This window comes from Centruroides sculpturatus, unplaced genomic scaffold (assembly GCF_000671375.1).
Source record: "Centruroides sculpturatus isolate CEXI.00-Female unplaced genomic scaffold, Cexi_2.0 scaffold1007, whole genome shotgun sequence".
In the NCBI taxonomy this organism is placed as follows: domain Eukaryota; kingdom Metazoa; phylum Arthropoda; class Arachnida; order Scorpiones; family Buthidae; genus Centruroides; species Centruroides sculpturatus.
Genome location: NW_019385177.1, coordinates 283,170 through 306,591, shown reverse-complemented (window position 1 = coordinate 306,591; position 23,422 = coordinate 283,170). Strand labels below are relative to the sequence as shown.

The window sequence follows — 23,422 nt, the reverse complement described above, 5'->3', positions numbered from 1 at the left end:
AACCTCGTCTCATTTATTTTATCACGCGCAATGACGAAAGTAAAGCAATAATAGTAGAACCACTACACGCGCAAACAAACCGAACTGGATCTGATAATGTAAAAATTCCTTGCGTTCGAAACTGTGACTATTGTAAATCTTACAAAGGCAGGTGTTTTGCAAAAATTTTTTCGCCTATTGTTTGTTTGCCGAGCCGCTTTTTATTCCTATATTACTTATACATTGAAATATTATGTCAATTAAACACTGTTTTACTTCGGCTAAATTTTAACGCCTACATATAATTTTTTATTTTGTGAAGTTTACTGTTATATTACATTGTCTAAATATCGAGCTGTTTTGTATTACGCTTAACAAAAATTTCATTTTGTGGTTTGTTTATTTATCGAGGTATTACATAACCGCAAAATGAAATCTTTGCTAAGTATAGTACAAAAACCGCTTGATATAAGTTTAATTTATCTATCGGGATGTGTCCCGTCCTTCATCACTCAGGTACCATTGTGGCCTAGCCAAAATCAAAATAGGACTGCTAAAAAGACCCTCTTAGTGCTTTCAGAGCGGAAACAGTTTTAATGGGAAAAAATGTATGTCGACTGCTATCTTAGCCAACTGTGAGCTCTGCAAGAACTACTTTCTACGAGTCAAACAACCTTATCTTTAATAATCCCGGTAAGACCTGAACAGGGGCCAATTTCCTACAGAAAGTCCTCTTGGGAGGCGCCTCCTTGGCATAACGCCCGTGTATTGTATTGTATTATCCCATATCAGTACAATCTAAGATGTACACTTTATTTTCGATTATTATATTTTAGTCACACAAACAGCGAATTTCAGATTATTTTTTATTAATAAAAACATTGTTAAGATAAAATTCTACTATTAACACGAATAAGAATCGTATTTTATAAAGTACAGTATATTAAATATTGTTTTATACTGTACTGTAAAAAAAAATATACGAACACGACGTTAATAACATTGTCGTGACGCATTATCCCATGCTTAGATAATGTTAATCCAATTGGCCGACAAAAATATAATAAAGATCAATCGATAGGAGGATAAATTGTCGATTTAAATCACTCAATACGAGCGTGGAAAGAGAATCACGTGAGAAAATACTCCAATGAGAGAGCGATTGTAGTTAAATGTAATATTTACCATCGAGGTGGCTCCACCTCGCGAGAATGGCGGCAGTTTCTCTCGTATAAGCCTAATGGCTGTAGTGTTCGTTCTCTTCGGAAGAGGCTACATTTTCGGTAATGTTTAGAAGTCGTTAACTTTTCTCCAGTTACAAAAAGAGAATTCTTTAAATTGAAACAAAAAGTCAACGACACAATACTCGCTATTAAACCGTAAGTGTTAATTTTATCATTAGCCTAATGAATGAAATGAATGAAAACTCGATCGTAGTACTTATTAGTACTCTGCAATGAGGAATGTAAACAAAAATATAGGAATTGTTAAATTTCAAGAAAAATATTAATTAAATGTGACTTCGTCGTATAATAAAATCACAATGAAGTAACAAAATATTATTTTGCATAGTCACAAAAATAGATCATGTGCATTATTAATTGTTGCAATACGTATAAAAAAAAACGTGTATTAATTTCATCAATTTCTCCCGCGAAAATCTGGTAAATCTTCAATTACATCATTTAAAATTCTCGAAGATTTAGCATTTAGTATATTATAGAGAAATCATATAAATGAATTATTATCTTAAATATGTAATGCAATTATCATAAATTGTCGTATTAAAATTACGATAGATAAAATGTCCTAATTTTTTTTAAAATAANCATTAACTTCAATCCTTGTAATTATTAATGATGTTTATCAACTTCTCTTTGAATACTTGGTACTAGTTAGCTACTAATTACTCCATTTAAGGCAAATTGGTTACCTTATTCTGATTGTTTTTGATAAATATGTTGCTTGTTCTCAGAAATTCATTAGATTATTGAAAGTTCTCAATTCTTGGTTAACTCCAGCAAAGACTAATATTAACAGAGATCTCATCACATAATCTTTGTTTTTCTGAAAAGGTTAAAATTCATTCTCAGAATAATTTTCATACTATAAAGTATTCATTATACTTATGACATTGTCTATAAGTAGGATCACAATTTTCTGCTGTTTTCAGATTAAATTACATTCTTTACATCAAAAACCTCTTGTTCCCACATTGGACAATTTCCAGCTTATAATAAAATATAATATAGAAAACTGAAATTGTTCTGTTTAAAATTTTTTTCCATTTAGACAGGTTCAATTTTGGACAGATTTTTTTCCGTATTTGAACAAAACTTTTCAACTTATTTAACAGGTCATCTTCAGTTTACATCAGATTTTTTTCACATAAAATATTCACTTTTTCATTCTTAAGATATTTAATTCTATTTGTAGTTATATCAGTAAATGTTTATCTCCATGTCATTGGTCGTATTCAGCAGACTCACAGTTTCAGAGTAGTCAAATATTTTTCTGCTGAATACTAGTTTCTACAGAACTATTTCAGAACATGTTTGGTGTTTTGGTGTCATATTTACTAGTTTATTTCATTTACATTTCCTTTCACTAACTGCAACTGAACATCAGTTGCACCCAGAATAAAGACATTATACATCAATATAAAGGTATTCATTACAGCATTAAGCATTCGTGAACAACCAAAAACAGGTATTCTAATATAAATTTTCAAAAATATAATTTTTTGATATTAACTTCCTGTTTCAAAGCATACATCACTCATCATTCAGCAAATCCACATTGATACACTTACTAGCCAAAACACCTTTGAATAGTTACAACGCAGTCTTTGAACAGTTGTAACCGAGCAAATCGGTAGCTGTTATGTAGCAACCTGAATCTCCTAAATGACAAGTAATGTATGCGTTGGAACAAAAAGCCTGATCGGTCAGTTTCGGGTAGTGATAGGTAGCATAAACAAAAGACGCAGCCAAATGGACATCAAAACACCAAACACATTCCGAAAGAGCGCTACCGTAGAGGGCGCTCGACAGAAAAATACTCAACAGCTCCAGAACTGTTGAGTCTACTGAATGCAGCCATTCATTGGCAATACAATTGTTTTGAATAAAATAGACAATATTTGTTGGAAATCTATTTACTTTTACTCATTTTTCTCTTTTTAAAGAACAGTAATAATATTTGCAGTAATTTTCAAGTTTTTTTTTTAAGCTACACCCTAATTTGGCAAGATTCTAGGACAAATGTAGCAAAATTTCGTCCCCCCCAAATTGTAGAGCCCCCCTGTGCGAGCAGAAAAGTCAAAAGGACCATGCCCATACGGGCGACCCTAAGCGAGATATAGCCCTCCAAAGATGCGCCTACGTCACATCCGGTCACGTGACTCCGAGCCCAAAAGGGACGGCGTCACGTGGCCGAAATTTTTTTTTTCGGTTTTCCCCATCTCAGTGTTGAAAAAAAAATCGTCAACTCCCCCTTCCTTAGCCCCCAGCGCGCGTCTCCCCCTGGCACGCGGCCGGCGGCCCGAGTCTCCCGCCTGCAGCCTTCAGGAGTCGCCATCTGTTGCCTGTAAATACAAATATCTATTATTTATTACACCTCTTACCTCANTCTCAAAGAATTTTAATAATCTAATTAATCATTAACTTCAATTCTTGTAATTATTAATGATGTTTATCAACTTCTCTTTGAATACTTGGTACTAGTTAGCTACTAATTACTCCATTTAAGGCAAATTGGTTACCTTATTCTGATTGTTTTTGATAAATATGTTGCTTGTTCTCAGAAATTCATTAGATTATTGAAAGTTCTCAATTCTTGGTTAACTCCAGCAAAGACTAATATTAACAGAGATCTCATCACATAATCTTTGTTTTTCTGAAAAGGTTAAAATTCATTCTCAGAATAATTTTCATACTATAAAGTATTCATTATACTTATGACATTGTCTATAAGTAGGATCACAATTTTCTGCTGTTTTCAGATTAAATTACATTCTTCACATCAAAAACCTCTTGTTCCCACATTGGACAGATTTCCAGCTTATAATAAAATATAATATAGAAAATTGAAATTGTTCTGTTTAAAATTTTTTTCCATTTAGACAGGTTCCACTTTGGACAGATTTTTTTCCATATTTGAACAAAACTTTTCAACTTATTTAACAGGTCATCTTCAGTTTACATCAGATTTTTTTCACATAAAATATTCACTTTTTCATTCTTAAGATATTTAATTCTATTTGTAGTTATATCAGTGAATGTTTATCTCCACATCATTGGTCATATTCAGCAGACTCAACAGTTTTAGAGTAGTCAAATATTTTTCTGCTGAATACTAGTTTCTACAGAACTTTCAGAACATGTTCGGTGTTTTGATGTCATATTTAGTAGTTTATTTCATTTACATTTCCTTTCACTAACTGCAACTGAACATCAGTTGCACCCAGAATAAAGACATTATACATCAATATAAAGGTATTCATTACAGCATTAAGCATTTGTGAACAACCGAAAACAGATATTCTAATATAAATTTTCAAAAATATAATTTTTTGATATTAACTTCCTGTTCCAAAGCATACATCACTCATCATTCAGCAAATCCACACTGATACACTTATCAGCCAAAACACCTTTGAATAGTTACAACTGCCGAGCATGCCAACTGCAGCCATTGGCTGCGTTCAGCAGACTCAACAGTTGTAACCGAGAAAATCGGTAGCTGTTATGTAGCAACCTGAATCTCCTAAACGACAAGTAACGTATGCGTTGGAACCAAAAACCTCATCGGTCAGTTTCGGGTAGTGATAGGTAGCATAAACAAAAGACGCAGCCAAATGGACATCAAAACACCAAACTCATTCCGAAAGAGCGCTACCGTAGAGGGCGCTCGACAGAAAAATACTCAACAGCTTCAGAACTGTTGAGTCTACTGAATGCAGCCATTCATTGGCAATACAATTGTTTTGAATAAAATAGATAATATTTGTTGGAAATCTATTTACTTTTACTCATTTTCCTCTTTTTAAAGAACAGTAATAATATTTGCAGTAATTTTCAAGTTTTTTTTAAAGCTACACCCTAATTTTACTTAGATATAAAATATATATATATAACCAATTCTTCTTTACTTAATATCAAATCAATGCACTAATGGAAGTTCGCAGAACTTACTGTGCTTTTTCTGTGTAACATTTCTTTCACCATAGCGTCGACCAAACGCTCTCTCTCTTCGTGATATCTTCGCTGCTGTTCTAATAAAGTCTCCATGTTTATCACTCAAAACATCGATAAACAAAATGGTTACCGTAAAATCAGTGTTGCCAACTACCTTTATTTATTCGTTGTTGCCAACTATCCTTATTAATTACATATGATCGACTTGATGACCGGATATCTGAAATGCTTTTTTATTTTATTTTAATTTTGACTCTGTTTATAAATTACTTCCTCGTTTTCTTCTTCTTCTTCTTGTGTCGATTCCGGCCATCTTTGGACCACGTACAAACAACTAATTATGACTTGCTTTTCCCTCTTCCCTTCCCTTTGTTCTTCTTTCTTTCTTTCCAATACCTCTTCATTCTCTCGCTCTGCTGTTGTCTTTGCTCCTCGTTTTGTTATTTTTGTTTTGAAATTTTTACTCCCCCTACCCTCATTGTCCCAGTTTGTTCAAGTTTCCGTAACTCCTTCCCCTCTTCGGACGTCAAACGAAACTCAACCCCTCCTCAAAACCTTTATCACTTTATGAATAATAAAATGCATAAACTGTAGAAAATTTGATGAAATAAAACGGACGTCCATTGAAGTTTAAAAAAACGCAATGACCAATTTATTAGGAAAATTTTTCGCAGTCAATATTTTTACGGTTGAGGTTATCGGCAAATCTGTAGAGATGCCCATTTGCTCGATTTTTTATGTACGATCTAAACATATCCATGCACGAAACTGGCTGGTGTCGTAGAAAATAAACGAAAACATCGACGCGCGGCAGTTGTAAACAGTAAGTAGCGCGAAAACCTGTGAGTCCGATGCTTACCCACTGCTCTTGAAAGCAGACATCAGAAAGCAGTAGATGTTGACTTTTCGAACAAGTCCGGATCCGTACGTTGTCGACAATATTCTCATTCCAAATACACTTTCATTTATCTTCCCTCGTTACCATTTGTCAGATTTCACTGCCGTCACGACAATGGTGCCGAACGTTTTCTCGAACGCAACCACAATTCGAAAATTTCCAAGTTTCACACCAAGACCGCATTGCTCAACTGAAAACACAAAGATAATCGATTGCAGCCGTGAAAACGTTACTTGGCAGCAGATGATGAAAGAATGCAAACGAGCTGCAAAAGCGTTATGAACGTCGGGGGCGTAGTTCAAATGCTAACGCGTTCGCTTTGCATGTGAGAGGTACCGAGATCGATACTCGGCGTAGTCATCGTATTGTAAATTTTCCTCCGCCTTCGTTATACCTGGAAACGTGGTACTCACGTATATCTTTGCTACCGACTTTATATTTACGGTGTAGCCTACTTGCAGCCTGCTTCCGAAACGATATGAATTTCGGACACACATTTTGGCGAACCGAAAAGTTGCGAAAGGGAATTTTTTTGAGCCAGATATATGACAGAGTAAATTTTTGTTTAAATTCCAGAGAATTATTTGATAACTTTAGCAAAAATCTGAAAAGTACTTCGAGAATTCGATCACATCGTTTATTCAAATGATGTGATCGAATTCAAACCGGATATAATGAGAATGGGCGGACGATTTTAGAAATCAGATTTAAAACCTGTATCGATCTCGGTACCTCTCACATAGTAAGCAAGCGCTCTACCATCTGAACTACATCCCCGACAACTAAGTGGCTGAAATATCCTATAAACAGTTTAGCCTACTCTATTGGGCGTTTGCAACGCAGAAATGAATGTAGAAAATTACTGGTACTAAAAGTAGGCTAAGCGCATTTTGCAATCAATTGAATGCGTCAACGAGAAACGTTTTGTTAACCGTTCTAGCGTTCTTCCTGAACACTTTCACTGCAGTTTACGACGACACGTCGGATGTTTATAAAATTCGCAAGAGTCAATTTGCAAATAATAAGCACCGTAGATAGCCGTGTACGGTGCTTATTATTTGCAAATTGACTCTTGTACGAATAATTAATTGTAATAGAATGAAGCGCAGACCGATACATACATACCGGTCGCGGTACTCGTCGTTAGCGTCATTTACAAGTGTGGAACGGAAAAACGAATTACTTTTTGAGGAGCCAAAAATTTATTCCTTGCAGACGTTTGTAAAAATAACAGCAGCAAATGGAGATGCCGAGCATCGATCTCGGTACCTCTCGCATGCGAAGCGAGCGCTCTACCGATTGAGCTACATCCCCGCTATCCTAGCCACGTGAAATTTCTTCCATATTCGAATTCACCGAGGCACTAACATTTAAAATAAACGAATACTTTTAAAACGAGAATCGAAAATTGTCGGCGCAATAAAATTCGGCGTCTACAGTTGAATCAAAATTACTTTTGATAGTTTATGCTTCAATTTATCGTAACATTTTAGTTAAAGTTAATATATTTAACAAAAAGCGGCTCGGAAAACGAACAATAGGCGAAAGAATTTTTAAATTATTTTAAAATCCTATAACTGTTTAAGGTTTATATGTTTATTTCAAAAATATATACTTTAAAATTGGAAATTATACATGATGCACGATTATTTTTTATAAAATTTATAGAAACTTAAATTTATAGAAACATTTTTAATTAGAATATTTTATACAATTTATATAAAAAGTTTCACAATTTAAATGGACCTATACTTGACCAAGTCCAAATATTAGGCCTAATAAGCAGCCATACTGTGCGATATCGGTACTTTTTTCCGATAACGATGTGATCATATTCGTTATCTGCAACCTTTTCGGTAAGTTTTACTTTTCGCCGCAAAAAGGAAGGTTATTCCTTATAAAATATCTAACGTTATAAACACCAAGGGCGTAGATATTTGTTTGTTTTTTTTTTTAATTTTAAACAACCATGTTAATTCAATATACGTATATAAGATAAATGGGCTGATACTTGACCGGGATCATTCTCCTAACTACGTGTAGATTCTGCCGCTAATAAAAACTCAGTTTTATCGGAAACTACCAGGCGATCGCTAAGTGGGGAGATTTCAACACTTTGTACCAGTATTTCATAAATGCACTTTTTGGAACTGCACGATTTCGACAAATCAGCTGGAAAGACATCTTTAAATCTCAGTAATATTTAACGAAGTGATTTCCGTCTGAACACATGTAAAACTGCTTGCATATCAACTTTGTCATTCGCGTGTGGCGAACGCTACCATCTTAACCGTTGTGAAAACAAATAACGAACCCCGGGTGTTATGTGTCATCACTTCCTAGAACGAGTCCGAACTCACCCAGTGAGACATGTACCAATATACGCGAGGAAGACAATAAATTCAGTTCTACTACAACCTCGTCTCATTTATTTTATCACGCGCAATGACGAAACAAACCGAACTGGATCTGATAATGTAAAAATTCCTTGCGTTCGAAACTGTGACTATTGTAAATCTTACAAAGGCAGGTGTTTCGCAAAAATTTTTTCGCCTATTGTTTGTTTGCCGAGCCGCTTTTTATTTCTATATTACTTACACATTGAAATATTATGTCAATTAAACACTGTTTTACTTCGGCTAAATTTTAACGCCTACATATAATTTTTTATTTTGTGAAGTTTACTGTTATATTACATTGTCTAAATATCGAGCTGTTTTGTATTACGCTTAACAAAAATTTCATTTTGTGGTTTGTTTATTTATCGAGGTATTACATAACCGCAAAATGAAATCTTTGCTAAGTATAGTACAAAAACCGCTTGATATAAGTTTAATTTATCTATCGGGATGTGTCCCGTCCTTCATCACTCAGGTACCATTGTGGCCTAGCCAAAATCAAAATAGGACTGCTAAAAAGACCCTCTTAGTGCTTTCAGAGCGGAAACAGTTTTAATGGGAAAAAATGTATGTCGACTGCTATCTTAGCCAACTGTGAGCTCTGCAAGAACTACTTTCTACGAGTCAAACAACCTTATCTTTAATAATCCCGGTAAGACCTGAACAGGGGCCAATTTCCTACAGAAAGTCCTCTTGGGAGGCGCCTCCTTGGCATAACGCCCGTGTATTGTATTGTATTATCCCATATCAGTACAATCTAAGATGTACACTTTATTTTCGATTATTATATTTTAGTCACACAAACAGCGAATTTCAGATTATTTTTTATTAATAAAAACATTGTTAAGATAAAATTCTACTATTAACACGAATAAGAATCGTATTTTATAAAGTACAGTATATTAAATATTGTTTTATACTGTACTGTAAAAAAAAATATACGAACACGACGTTAATAACATTGTCGTGACGCATTATCCCATGCTTAGATAATGTTAATCCAATTGGCCGACAAAAATATAATAAAGATCAATCGATAGGAGGATAAATTGTCGATTTAAATCACTCAATACGAGCGTGGAAAGAGAATCACGTGAGAAAATACTCCAATGAGAGAGCGATTGTAGTTAAATGTAATATTTACCATCGAGGTGGCTCCACCTCGCGAGAATGGCGGCAGTTTCTCTCGTATAAGCATAATGGCCGTAGTGTTCGTTCTCTTCGGAAGAGGCTACATTTTCGGTAATGTTTAGAAGTCGTTAACTTTTCTCCAGTTACAAAAAGAGAATTCTTTAAATTGAAACAAAAAGTCAACGACACAATACTCGCTATTAAACCGTAAGTGTTAATTTTATCATTAGCCTAATGAATGAAATGAATGAAAACTCGATCGTAGTACTTATTAGTACTCTGCAATGAGGAATGTAAACAAAAATATAGGAATTGTTAAATTTCAAGAAAAATATTAATTAAATGTGACTTCGTCGTATAATAAAATCACAATGAAGTAACAAAATATTATTTTGCATAGTCACAAAAATAGATCATGTGCATTATTAATTGTTGCAATACGTATAAAAAAAAACGTGTATTAATTTCATCAATTTCTCCCGCGAAAATCTGGTAAATCTTCAATTACATCATTTAAAATTCTCGAAGATTTAGCATTTAGTATATTATAGAGAAATCATATAAATGAATTATTATCTTAAATATGTAATGCAATTATCATAAATTGTCGTATTAAAATTACGATAGATAAAATGTCCTAATTTTTTTTAAAATAATTATTAATTAATTAAAAACTCATAAAATCTTCCTATTAGTTTATTTAATAATTTATTAAATTGCTATTTGTTGCTGATTGAGTATGCAAGGTTTATTTTAGAATTATTATGTTTAAAATATACAGTATATATATATATATATATATTTTTAAGTCTACTTGCTTATCGACTTTTTTCTGATAAATAAAATATTAACATTTGACTTAATAATATTCGCGACATATTCGTAAATAAGTTATAGAAAATTCTATCAAGTCGAATGTGATTGGTTTGGATTAAAGCGTGGATGGATGTTATTTTCTTTGATTTTTAAGCGTAGGATTTAAAAAGTGATGTTTCTTAGAATTTCTCCTTAATAGGAATTGTTTCGATTAAATATGGAGCGAAATCGTGACATTTTAACGTTTTTATTCGTGCGATAATAAAAGTGGTTTCGTGACCGATAATTGCGATTATCGCATTTACGATTTCTCTTTCGAATAACCGACTGATCGCTTTTCATTTTGGTTAAATATTTTTGTTTTTTTTTAAGTAATTATATTTGATTTTTCTAACAAAGAAGTTGTTATATTAATCGTCAAAAGTGGAAAACTAATAGCTATTGTTCTCCTATAATTGGTTTCCGGTGTTTGAATTTTACAATAAGTATCGATGTCGTTTTCATTATGTGCTTTATGTTATGGCCTAATAAGCAGCCATACTGTGCGATATCGGTACTTTTTTCCGATAACGATGTGATCATATTCGTTATCTGCANTATTATCTTAAATATGTAATGCAATTATCATAAATTGTCGTATTAAAATTACGATAGATAAAATGTCCTAATTTTTTTTAAAATAATTATTAATTAATTAAAAACTCATAAAATCTTCCTATTAGTTTATTTAATAATTTATTAAATTGCTATTTGTTGCTGATTGAGTATGCAAGGTTTATTTTAGAATTATTATGTTTAAAATATACAGTATATATATATATATATATATTTTTAAGTCTACTTGCTTATCGACTTTTTTCTGATAAATAAAATATTAACATTTGACTTAATAATATTCGCGACATATTCGTAAATAAGTTATAGAAAATTCTATCAAGTCGAATGTGATTGGTTTGGATTAAAGCGTGGATGGATGTTATTTTCTTTGATTTTTAAGCGTAGGATTTAAAAAGTGATGTTTCTTAGAATTTCTCCTTAATAGGAATTGTTTCGATTAAATATGGAGCGAAATCGTGACATTTTAACGTTTTTATTCGTGCGATAATAAAAGTGGTTTCGTGACCGATAATTGCGATTATCGCATTTATGACTTCTCTTTCGAATAACCGACTGATCGCTTTTCATTTTGGTTAAATATTTTTGTTTTTTTAAGTAATTATATTTGATTTTTCTAACAAAGAAGTTGTTATATTAATCGGCAAAAGTGGAAAACTAATAGCTATTGTTCTCCTATAATTGGTTTCCGGTGTTTGAATTTTACAATAAGTATCGATGTCGTTTTCATTATGTGCTTTATGTTATGAAGTTTATCAGTTTAACAACAACAAAAAAAAATGAATTATTAATTAAAAATATTAGTATCAAATAATATAAAATTAGATTTTTTTTTTCGAATTTTGTGTGATATTAAATGTAGAATTTTATAAATATATTCCTTTTCTATCATTGACTTCTAATAATAACATATAAATTATGTAGTTTTAATTTAATATTTTATAGGAATAAAAATGCAAAAATTCATTTTTTTTGTTTTATAAATATTTAAAGAACTAAATTTTCACATGTAAAAATAATACAGTATTGAATTTTTAAATGTTTTATAAGCATCAAAATCTTTAAGATTTTTTTCAGACAAGATTATTATTTTTATACTTGTTAAATATTTATAGAAATATAACTGAACTGGTTAAAAAACTAAAAAATAAATCAAAAAATATTGTGTTGAAATTTTCAGAATTAATTTACTAGTTAATTTTTTAAGTTAAAGTTGAATTAATAATAAAATAAAAAGTTCAGAATCTTTTAAGCTTATACAAATCAAATAAAATCTTTTATTAAATGAGCTGTTTTTAAAAATAGATTATAGTATAAAAGAAAAATCATTAATATGTGGAAAAATGTTTCTATTGAGGTCAATAACACTAGATTTTCAAACTGTTGTACCGCTGATCCTTGACGTGATAAGGTAAAAAGAAGGATAAATGCATTGAACAACAAGATAGGGAAGTTATTAAATGGAGGAAAAAAGGAAGTTATAGTTATTTCTATAGACTAGTAGTAATTTTCACGCTCACTTGTCATAAGTTACATTTCAAGGTTATGTTTTCATATACCTTATAAAATATGATTAACTTATTAATAAATTTATAATTTGTGAATATATTTAATGAAATTTCAAGGTCGGTGAACTATCCTTTGCAAAGCATTGAAATAATTCAGTGAGTTTACTATTGTTGTTTATTGCGTGAGAAAACATTTTTTTAATAAAAAATTTTAAAAATTATTAACTTTTTTTTTTTTTCAGTTTTGCTTTTCATGTGTAAAATTACATAACTTGAAATGTATAGTTGTATTATAAAGTTTATCACTTTTAATATTTGTATTAAATTGTAATATTTTTTTCAATAATAGGTATTTGAATAATAAAACTTAATTATGGCTGAAGATGATAACGAAGAAGAATTTTCTGGTCTTTTGCTCCATCAGGCAGCTTTATGGGGAAATGCAGAATTATTGGAAGATCTTTTACATGGTGAACAGGTAATTATTCATTTATTTTGATTAATTGCTTTTTAATTAATTATACAATTTTTATTAATATGTTTCATTTTAAATATAAATAAATAAATATAATGATAATATATTAATAGTGGTGTCATAATCAGTGGAATGAATACTCAAAACAGATTGTAAAACATCTGTAAAATATCTAACTTTGGCTATTTGCCAGTTTAAATAAAGATAAATTATATTGAAAATAAACTAAATTTGATTAAAATGAAATTCGGAGATTCTCCTAATGCCTAATTCACATGTGAAGTGCATAACAACAGATATTTTATTTTATTGATTGAAACTTAATTAAATTTATTTATATACTGTATTTAACATTTTTGTCTAGACTTATTCTTCAGTGATTTTTATTTGAAATAAACTTTTTTTTTAATTTTTATCATTAGACAATTTTATATACCATATTTTATATTTTGAATGTATTAAAAATATAAAATATTTTGTATTGATTGTATTGCTGCTAATAATATTGATTGTATTGTTAATAATTGATTGTATTGCTATGAATAATAATTTGATATACAATCACCCTGATAAATATTACTAATCAGACGTTACATCCAGATTCTTATTGGGCTACTGTGAGGCCTGATAAGAATCTGGCTATAACATTTGATTATCTATGAATAATAATAAAATTACAGAAATGATAAGAAATAAAATTTTTATATAAGTTAAAGTTGAATTAATAATAAAATAAAAAGTTCAGAATCTTTTAAGCTTATACAAATCAAATAAAATCTTTTATTAAATGAGCTGTTTTTAAAAATAGATTATAGTATAAAAGAAAAATCATTAATATGTGGAAAAATGTTTCTATTGAGGTCAATAACACTAGATTTTCAAACTGTTGTACCGCTGATCCTTGACGTGATAAGGTAAAAAGAAGGATAAATGCATTGAACAACAAGATAGGGAAGTTATTAAATGGAGGAAAAAAGGAAGTTATAGTTATTTCTATAGACTAGTAGTAATTTTCACGCTCACTTGTCATAAGTTACATTTCAAGGTTATGTTTTCATATACCTTATAAAATATGATTAACTTATTAATAAATTTATAATTTGTGAATATATTTAATGAAATTTCAAGGTCGGTGAACTATCCTTTGCAAAGCATTGAAATAATTCAGTGAGTTAACTATTGTTGTTTATTGCCATCGAGGTGGCTCCACCTCGCGAGAATGGCGGCAGTTTCTCTCGTATAAGCATAATGGCCGTAGTGTTCGTTCTCTTCGGAAGAGGCTACATTTTCGGTAATGTTTAGAAGTCGTTAACTTTTCTCCAGTTACAAAAAGAGAATTCTTTAANTTATATATTCTCTTGGAAATAAAAGATGTAATTTTATAATTATTTTCTCTATATTATTAAAAGAATATATTCACTCATTCTTAAACAAATTTATTAGCAACAAGAGTTGTTACCCAGTTGCTGATGCAGGACAGATTATAAAACAATTATTTACAAAGATTTTAGAATCAGTAACAATAATTGTTATCAGCAAATAAATTTACTCAAGTTATTAAAATTACCTTATTAGATGATAAAGCAAAAAATTCAATTTTTGCAGTGTTTATCTCCGAACTTTTGAGTACATCAATAAGATAGTTGTACAGTTTATATAGTTCAGGTTTTGGAAGATTATTTGAATTTTGTCTTAAATCTTGAACTGAATTATATTGCACTATTTTTGATATTTTGAATGATTTATGTTTATCAGATAGTTCTTTATAATTTTTTCATTAAAAGAATACCTTTACTAGCTTATTTTTTTTTTTTACATTGTCCAAACAAATTTTTTATACCATTATATAATATTATTTTAAAAAATTATTTATGGAAATGTTAAACTTAAAAAGTGTTTTATTAATTTAAATATATTTAATTTTTTTTACAATTAATGTTCTAAAGTAAATAAAATCTTTTTATTGAGGTGATTTTTTAATAATAATGTTATTTATAAATTGGTATATTATTTTATTTATAAAATCAATACAGTAAATGGGATTTTGGATTAATTTTTTTTAAATTATAATACAGTATAAACTATATAAGTAATTAATTATAAATTTATATAAAAAAGCTTCATTAAAATAATGGCCACAAGTTCTCTTCACTTAGTTATGTATAACTGTTTGTATTGAAATTATTTAAATTTTTGAAATTTTTAAAATATTTTCATACATAAAATAATATACTTTTTAGAAATTTTATAAGAAAAAATTTAATTTAATTTATGGTTGCAAAATTACTTTGGATAAAATTTTTCTTATTAATCTATAGTTTTGATTTTTAATTTATCAAAAATGATTGATTGTAAATGATTAAATGAAATTATTTTATTCAGTTTGTTAATTGACATTTCATACCAAATATTTTAAATACTTTTATGAGATTCAATCTGTTTACTACAATAAATTTAATTAAAAATTTAGATTAAGATAAGACATTTGAATAAAAATTATAGGCTGTGTTATTGGGAATACATCCATCTGTTTTCTTGCAGACAAAATGCTTTTATTAAAAAAAAGTCTTATTACATAACAGAGTTTATTAAATAATCTAATAGTTATAGCTTTCAAATTAAATCAGAAAAATCAATTTTTCCATTTCTTCATTATTTTTCTTTACTGATGTAACTAAACTTTCTCAGTTATTTTACAATAAATAAAATAACTTAGCAATTTTTGTAATTGCTAATTTGTAATGTTTTGTAATTGATCAATTTATAATTTAAATGAAAATCTTTGTAATTGTTCATTTATATTTATATCATCAATAGTTTAAGTAGTCTGAAAAACCAATAAGTTTTATCAGATAATGACTTTTCATACTTTATATTGAAAATTGAATAAGTTTCTTTTAAATAGACTTAAAATTGAAGTAAAATTTAATATAATCAAATTTTAATTTTATAAAATTTAATAGAAAAACTAATACAATAGTTTGAACTATTTTTCCAGTATGTTTTGATAATATAAATATTTAGATTTGCAATCTGTTCCTGAAAACTTGGAAGCTTCAAAATTTATTTTTTAATTATAAATGAAGGCTTTATAACTATTTATAATTAAAAATTATATTTATTTTTAAATGTATAATTTTTTTTATGAAACTAAACAATTGCATTATAGAATAAATTAATATAAATCATAATAGTTTAATTAAAATAAATCTTAAAGTAATTGTTAAATATTGTTAATAATATAAGTTGCATAAATAAATTATAATAAAGATTAGAAAAAGTATATATTTTTTCTTTACCAGAATTTATATTATTATTCAAAAACCTGTATAAATGTTTAAGGCTGTTGAGAGCTTGTACTGTGCAGGACCAGGGTACACTGGGTCCTTTTTGTCTCCTAGTGAGCCTCTTTAGCCTTTTGTTTCTTGAAGAAATGAATTATGTAGAATGTTTATTTATTAATAAAATGGCAGTCTTAAAGATTTTATTTTCTATTAGTAAAAATAACATTAATTTTATAATGGATAAAAATCCTATTTGTATCCCATTTTGTAAAATCCTATTTTGTACAAAAATCCTATTTGTATCCTTATTTTCAAGTATGCTCAAATTAACTACTCACACAAGTAATTTTTTTGTTGTTTAATTGTTGATAATGTATTTTTTGCTATCCTATATTTTATTGCCATTTCTGCTTTTTTAAACTTGTCATCACCTTATCAAAAATTTCTAATTTTGTTTCTTTTCTGAAGACAAACTTTGCTGAACTTTACAATTATTTTTGTATGAGAACTAAACAAAAATGTAGACTGTGATGAACACTTAAGTAATGTACAGTAAATGCCAGTTAATTCTTCAGAAAAATTACAAATTTTTTAGTAAAAAATTGGCTGAAAAATAACATGATGTTAAAAAGAGTAAGATAAAATAAAAAGTTTATCAAAATGATAAAAAAAAAAGTTCAAGTTTATGAAAAGTAACCCAATTTTGGAATTTTTTGTCTAATCTGGCTACCTTTGTCACAACTGCAAAATAAACTGGTTTCTAATCTTTTTCATTTCAATGAACAGCTTCATGCTTTAAGAGAATAGAGATTGAAATTTAACTTTTATTTATTGAAAAATCAAAAAACTGTCCGAAAACTAGTGTTTATTATCCCATACTAGTACACTTGAACAATTCATTAATAAGAGCTTTTAAACATTTTAAAATCTCTAATTTTTTTGCACAGTAATTAAAAAAAATTGAAAATAATAAATTTTAAATTGCATTAAGATAAGGAATTTTTTCCTGTGGGCAATAATCCATTGGTTTGTCTAAAATAGAATTTTATTGCAATTTGAAAAAATTGTAGACCTATAAATTTCCACTGTTATCAATCCATCTGTCTTTCTTTAAGCTTGAGAATGAAGTTAGATAGATGAAATCCTAGACCAGATATGGAAACCTTAGGAGAAGAAGCCTGGATTAACTATATATGAACTTCTGATGCAAACTGGAAGTCATGTTATTTCAATTTAAAACTTCCCCTGAAAGCTGTTAATAGATGACTGGCACAACTCTATTGTTAAAGGAAAAATATGGTGTACAAAGCCAAGACACTACAGTATTAATTTGAGGTGGAGAGCGTATATTTTAAATTAAATGAATTAAAAATATGATTAAAAATTACCATTACAGCCAGGCATTGTGACAATGCCAATAAATATTTGCTTGTTTATTTTTAGAAAACTACAAATGCACAATAAACAGGGTAATAAAACAATAAAATCCATATGTTTCAAATAACAAGGCAATGTCAAAAGCAATTAAGAAATGCTACCTAACAATATTTATTTAAAAACAAAACATTTCTGTATACTCATGTACAGTACATACTCCGGCAACAAAGTCATTGTTTGACCTAAATGTGTTTATAATTACATCTTTGTTTGCTAAAGAACAAAGGATGACTTTGATATCTCATACTAACATCAATAGCATAGAAATGTACTCTGCAGAAGAATCACCGCATGACAATATTACAAAATCAAGACTGAGGGTTCTTCATCAATTTCAGAACTTGCAAAGGTGACAGGAAAAAACATTAAGTGCTCTGATATTTTCAAATGTAATACAGTATGAATGATTTTCATCCAAATTAGTTGATGATGGAGAAGTGTTTTTAAACATTAATTAAGTTTGTTTTTCCAGTGCATGTGTAAATCTTCTTATTGTAAAAATCTGCATTTATTCAATGCACATGCTGCAGAAATGTTTATTGTTTCACATGCTTCTATGACAATTATCATCTGCAAAATTGTGCTCCTGGAAAGCAAACAGATTGAATAATGTTAATAAAAATGTCTTTTTGATTAACAAAATTGGCTTTGGATAATGATAATTTAGTTTATATCTCATCCTCTTCCCAAATAAATTATAAATAAATGTTAGTATGAATTCCATGAATATTTGTATATATTCAATATGTATATGTACAGTACATGAATAGTTGAAAATAATTTTTAAATAAATATAATAAATTTAAAAATATTAAGAATAAATGAAAATTATAGTTTTATATAAAAACAATTACATTGAAACCAATGAGATTCAAAACACCAACCTCATGATTATGAAACTAGTGCCCCCACCAAACCACCAGCCATTCTACAAATGGCAAAAATTCTAAAGGTAATTTTTAACCTTAATTTTCTCACTTTTGAGTATTGAGCATTACTGCTTGGCACATGTCAGTCATTGAGGATTCACTATAACCTCACTGAGTTTGATCAAAATTGGCAATTCAAACATCATGCTGTTTAAACTTTTCTTTTGCCTTTAAGACAATTTCTTTTTTTTTTTTTGCATTCATACACATCAAAGCATTTTTTTTAAAACTCACAGAATATTGTAATTACAATGACATCGTATAGATGGCTTTGATAGTTTAGTCTAACATCTGTCAATTTATTCTTCATTACTGAAGAAACAAGTGCTATTCAGAGCTGATTAAATCAGAACTACAAATTTTACACACTTTCCTTTTCACTTGTAAGCAATTTTACCAATTTGCAAAACAGGAAAAATTGTTAAAAGCAGCTAAATCACAAGAGAAATATCAAGAGTAAATAGCATGTAAATTAATGTAAATTTAAACAATGTTCTATACAATGTAATAAAATGTTTGGTTTATTGTGGAAAATTGTCCTTTTTTTTTCTGAAAAAAACCTCGTAACTCCACCTTGTACCCTCAATCTTGGGACACTTTGTCTATCCTTTGTATTGATGCAATACTGTATTCCACGGGTGGCCAACTTTTATGTACATAAGATCTACTTTTTATCTTAAAAATGTGTTGCGATCGACTTGTTGTTGTAAGCATAGTCTAAGTCAGGGATGGACATTCTGAGGCCCGAGTCGCATAAAATGTGTATAAATATATCAATTTCCTAGCTTAAGAAATATGCAGCAAAAATTCAAATGTTATTTTCTACAACTTATGTGTGTGAATAGTTTTTCCTGTAATGAATTTAGTAAAAATTAAAACGAGAAACTGGCTAACAGACTCACCTCGAAACTAACTTAAAACTAGCAGTGACTAATATTTAATCAAATATTTTTGATACATTACATTTACATCAGTTCTAGAAGCTAAATTAAGTATACCTATTCTATTTTATAATTATATATGAATAAATAATTGTGATTTACCGGAATTTTTTCCTCTTTTTTATCTTGTTTAGTTCAAAAGTTTTGAAATGCGGCCCTTACACAGAAAAACGTTGTCCATCCCTGGTCTAAGTGGCAAGGGGGAGGGAGGTGTGAAATACATACTAAGTTTAGATAGAAAAGAAAAGCCACAATTTAATTTAAAACACGAAGGAAAGGTACTTACATTTTAAACAAGAAAAATTGAAACTCAACGTTGTCACTTTCGGGGACCACCACTTCACCCTTCTTCTCTCTACTGTATCCTGACCTACTCTCTCTGTCCCTTCTTTTTTTTTGGTTATATGACCCTTTGTCTACATTTCTTATTCCTCTTTTACAACTGTACGCAAATGGATTGCACATGGACCGACAAAACCGCATCTGAGGGAGAATGAGGAGATCCGATGTCACTACAGTTGCGTTTGCGCATTACATTTACGCGTTGTGTTCAGTTACAACTTACAAGTGTAACATATTAAGTCAAGACATCGCAAGTGATCGACTAAAATTGGTTTTGCGAATGACAGGTTGATCGCGATCGACTTGTTGGCCACTCCTGCTGTATTCTATAATCTATTTGTGAAAAAAATCCCAAAAAATTAAATAATTAAATAAAAAATTTATTGATGTAATTATTTGTATCCAAGCTTTGCCTCTGTATAGAAAATTTTCTGTGGATGTCCATGCACATAACCCTCTCTTATTTGTTGACTAGCAAAATAATAATGATCTTGAAATAGATCTTGAGTAAAGGCTGATATATATATACATTATCTTCTTAAGATTTTTAGAGTATCAAATATCAAGTAAAAACAATTTGGTTAAATAAAGATTTATTTAATTAATTAAAGCAGTTTTAGAAAATAAATTTTTCCCAAAATTATTTACAATAAATGGTTTTGCTTTCAAATTACCTATATCAAATGAACAATTTATTGCATTCACATAAAAAATAAATTAATAAAAATGAAGAAAATGGAATATTATAATATTTTGGATACTAAATATAAAACAGAGAGGAAGTTTTTTTTTAATATTTATCAAGATGTGAAATTTCAACAAAAATAAACTTAATTAAATGAATGTTTCAACCATCATTGAATGGTCATCATCAGATCGCATATCATAATGAAATGTAATTCTCAGGATCTGTTTCACCAAATCAGTTGCAGTTCTATTGAAATTTTGTTCTATTTTATGACCTAGATATGTGATCTGATGATAACCATTGATGGTTGAAGACTTTTGTTTATTTTTCTGGAATATCAAGGTATGTTTTCCATTGTAATCATTGTTTAGTTTTGTTTATGTACATGAATCTCTTTAATGAATACTTGGAAGATTTTTGTGACAAATATGTAATAATTGTATATTTTTTTATTTATAGTTTATTTATTCTTTAAAATATTTTTAAACTTTGTTATATATAAATATTCTTTTATTTCATGACTATCAAAGTTGCAATATCTTAATGCTATGGATTCTTTGGGAAGAACAGCCCTACATGCTGCAGCAACTAATGCAAATGAAACTTGTACAAGAATTCTTCTACAAGCAGGTGGTACGTATCACAGTTAATATCATTTGATACTCTTAACTTGAAAATTTTATTAAGCTATAACTAAATGATTAAATACAAAAATATTGCATTCAGCAGAGAGATACAACAATCTTATTTTATTACCTAATGCTTGCCGAGAAAAATTGTTTATTGAACATTTTCAACTTATTATCAAAGGTCATCTTCAGGTAATGATTTATTATCGAATGTAAAAACCTGCAGATGGCCTATGATAATAGGTTGAAAATGTTTGTTCAATAAACAATTTCTCTCAGAAAGCATTTGGTTTGAAGTAAGACTGTTGTAAATAATTAAATAACTGAGCAAATAATAAAAATTTAGCATTTAATACAAAATGTTTATAGAACTATCAATGTTCTTGTTTGTAATTATTTTTAATTTATTTCCACAGTATTATTTTTAGGAAGTAAATTTTTTATATGTACAAGAACTTTGAATGGAATAATTTATTAATGTTCAGAATTTGAAAAAATGAATTTTATATTGTTATTATCTAAGTGGATTCCAGCATTTAAATTAAAAAAAAATCACATATATTCAATAAGATACAGTAGACTCAATAACTCAAAGTGGAAGAGACAGAAAGATATTTATGAGTTAATGAAATTTCAAGTTATGGAAACTAACATTGTTTTAGTGAGACTGTAAATGTCACAATACAAACAATATAAGTAGACTTAAATACATTATATTTTATTCTTATTTAGATGTGTATATGTATAAAATAACAAAACATTGACACTGTTGGTGAAAAAAGTCTGTTACACCAGTTTGTTATGGATGATTAATTGCTTCTTTCATATGATGTTTTTAGTGTATTGATCACTTTGAAAGCATCTTGTTTTATGAATGACTTAGATTTTAAATAAGAGCAAAACAGCTTTTAACATTTCTGGATTCTCTACATGTAGGGAAAGCAGGATATTTGTCCTTGACAGGATTTATTTTTTTCTTTATTTTCATCACTTGTTTCTTTATTTCATCAATGATGTCATCTACAGATAAGTGTTCACAGACAGCTAAGTTATTGTCAGCATTAATAAAATCTTTAAATTACACTTTTTCATTAGTCATTATTGTATGAAATCAGCAGTTTTCAATATAGTCAATGGATTCAAATGGAAATATCAATTTATTTGAAATATCAACAAATTGTTGACTGAAATTGGTTTTTATAAAGCATTTTCCAATAGTGTTTCATGGAATGTCATTCCAAACTCTGTTAGTCATTCATATTGCATCTAGAAGGTTTCCAAAGGAAAAGTTTGCTACTGCGTGGAAACTTTGCAATCAATTTTCATTACACATAATTTTTTATGGGAAATTTTTGCCATTCTCCTATTGATCAATTATATGATTCTCCTAGGCCAAATTAAATTTCAAAATTAGATTTAAAAAGAAAAAGGTTCAAAAAGAGTTAGAAATTTTCTTTGAGATATATTCTAAAAATTGATAAACAAAATAGTCAATGCTAAAAGTAGCACTCTCTCTGATGGAGAGTTATACTGACATTAAATGGATTAGCCCAAAAGGATCCACTTCTTACTCATATAAGACAATAGAAAAAACTGTTTTTTGAGTGTAAATATGATTTCACTTTAATAATATATTATTAATTGTTATTGAAGCTGGATTAATCTACATATTTTATAGGTTTTATATATCAAAACTTTAATATTGAATAAACTTTATGAATGTAATTTTCTTAAGAACAGGATCAATTTATTATTTTCTGTGTTTCTCGAAGGATGTGTTATATGTATTTATTAAAACAAAAGTATTTTTACATGTTTAGTTTGAATATGATAGATGATTCTGATGATTCAGATCTTTTGGATTGTTAAGTATCCAAAAGATCTGAATTAGTACAGAAATATAGAAAGAAGCTGATTTAGACTCTCATGTATTTAAAAGTATTTGTATTTGTATATTTCTTTCATTTATTTTTGCACTGAAAGATTATTAAATTAACAGTTAAATTAAATTTTATGATTCAATAGATGTTACAATTTTATCCTTTGTCTACATTTCTTATTCCTCTTTTACAACTGTACGCAAATGGATTGCACATGGACCGACAAAACCGCATCTGAGGGAGAATGAGGAGATCCGATGTCACTACAGTTGC

General features: G+C 28.9%; 1 protein-coding gene and 1 non-coding gene across 2 annotated transcripts in view; one reads left to right on the top strand and one right to left on the bottom strand.

The window, feature by feature from the left end:
* Nucleotides 1-7,316: 7,316 nt before the first annotated feature.
* Nucleotides 7,317-7,389, bottom strand: Trnaa-cgc. The gene has a single exon. It is a non-coding gene; the product is annotated as a tRNA-Ala (tRNA).
* Nucleotides 7,390-9,620: 2,231 nt separating this feature from the next.
* LOC111635781 (leucine-rich repeat serine/threonine-protein kinase 1-like) overlaps nucleotides 9,621-23,422 on the top strand; it is a 90,715-nt gene continuing 76,913 nt past the window's right edge. The window contains exons 1-4 of the mRNA XM_023380851.1: nucleotides 9,621-9,812; nucleotides 12,894-13,022; nucleotides 21,171-21,285; nucleotides 21,367-21,461. Coding sequence (XP_023236619.1) covers nucleotides 12,918-13,022; nucleotides 21,171-21,285; nucleotides 21,367-21,461 — 315 coding nt within the window. The 5' untranslated portion in view covers nucleotides 9,621-9,812; nucleotides 12,894-12,917. The remainder of the gene's footprint in view (nucleotides 9,813-12,893; nucleotides 13,023-21,170; nucleotides 21,286-21,366; nucleotides 21,462-23,422) is intronic.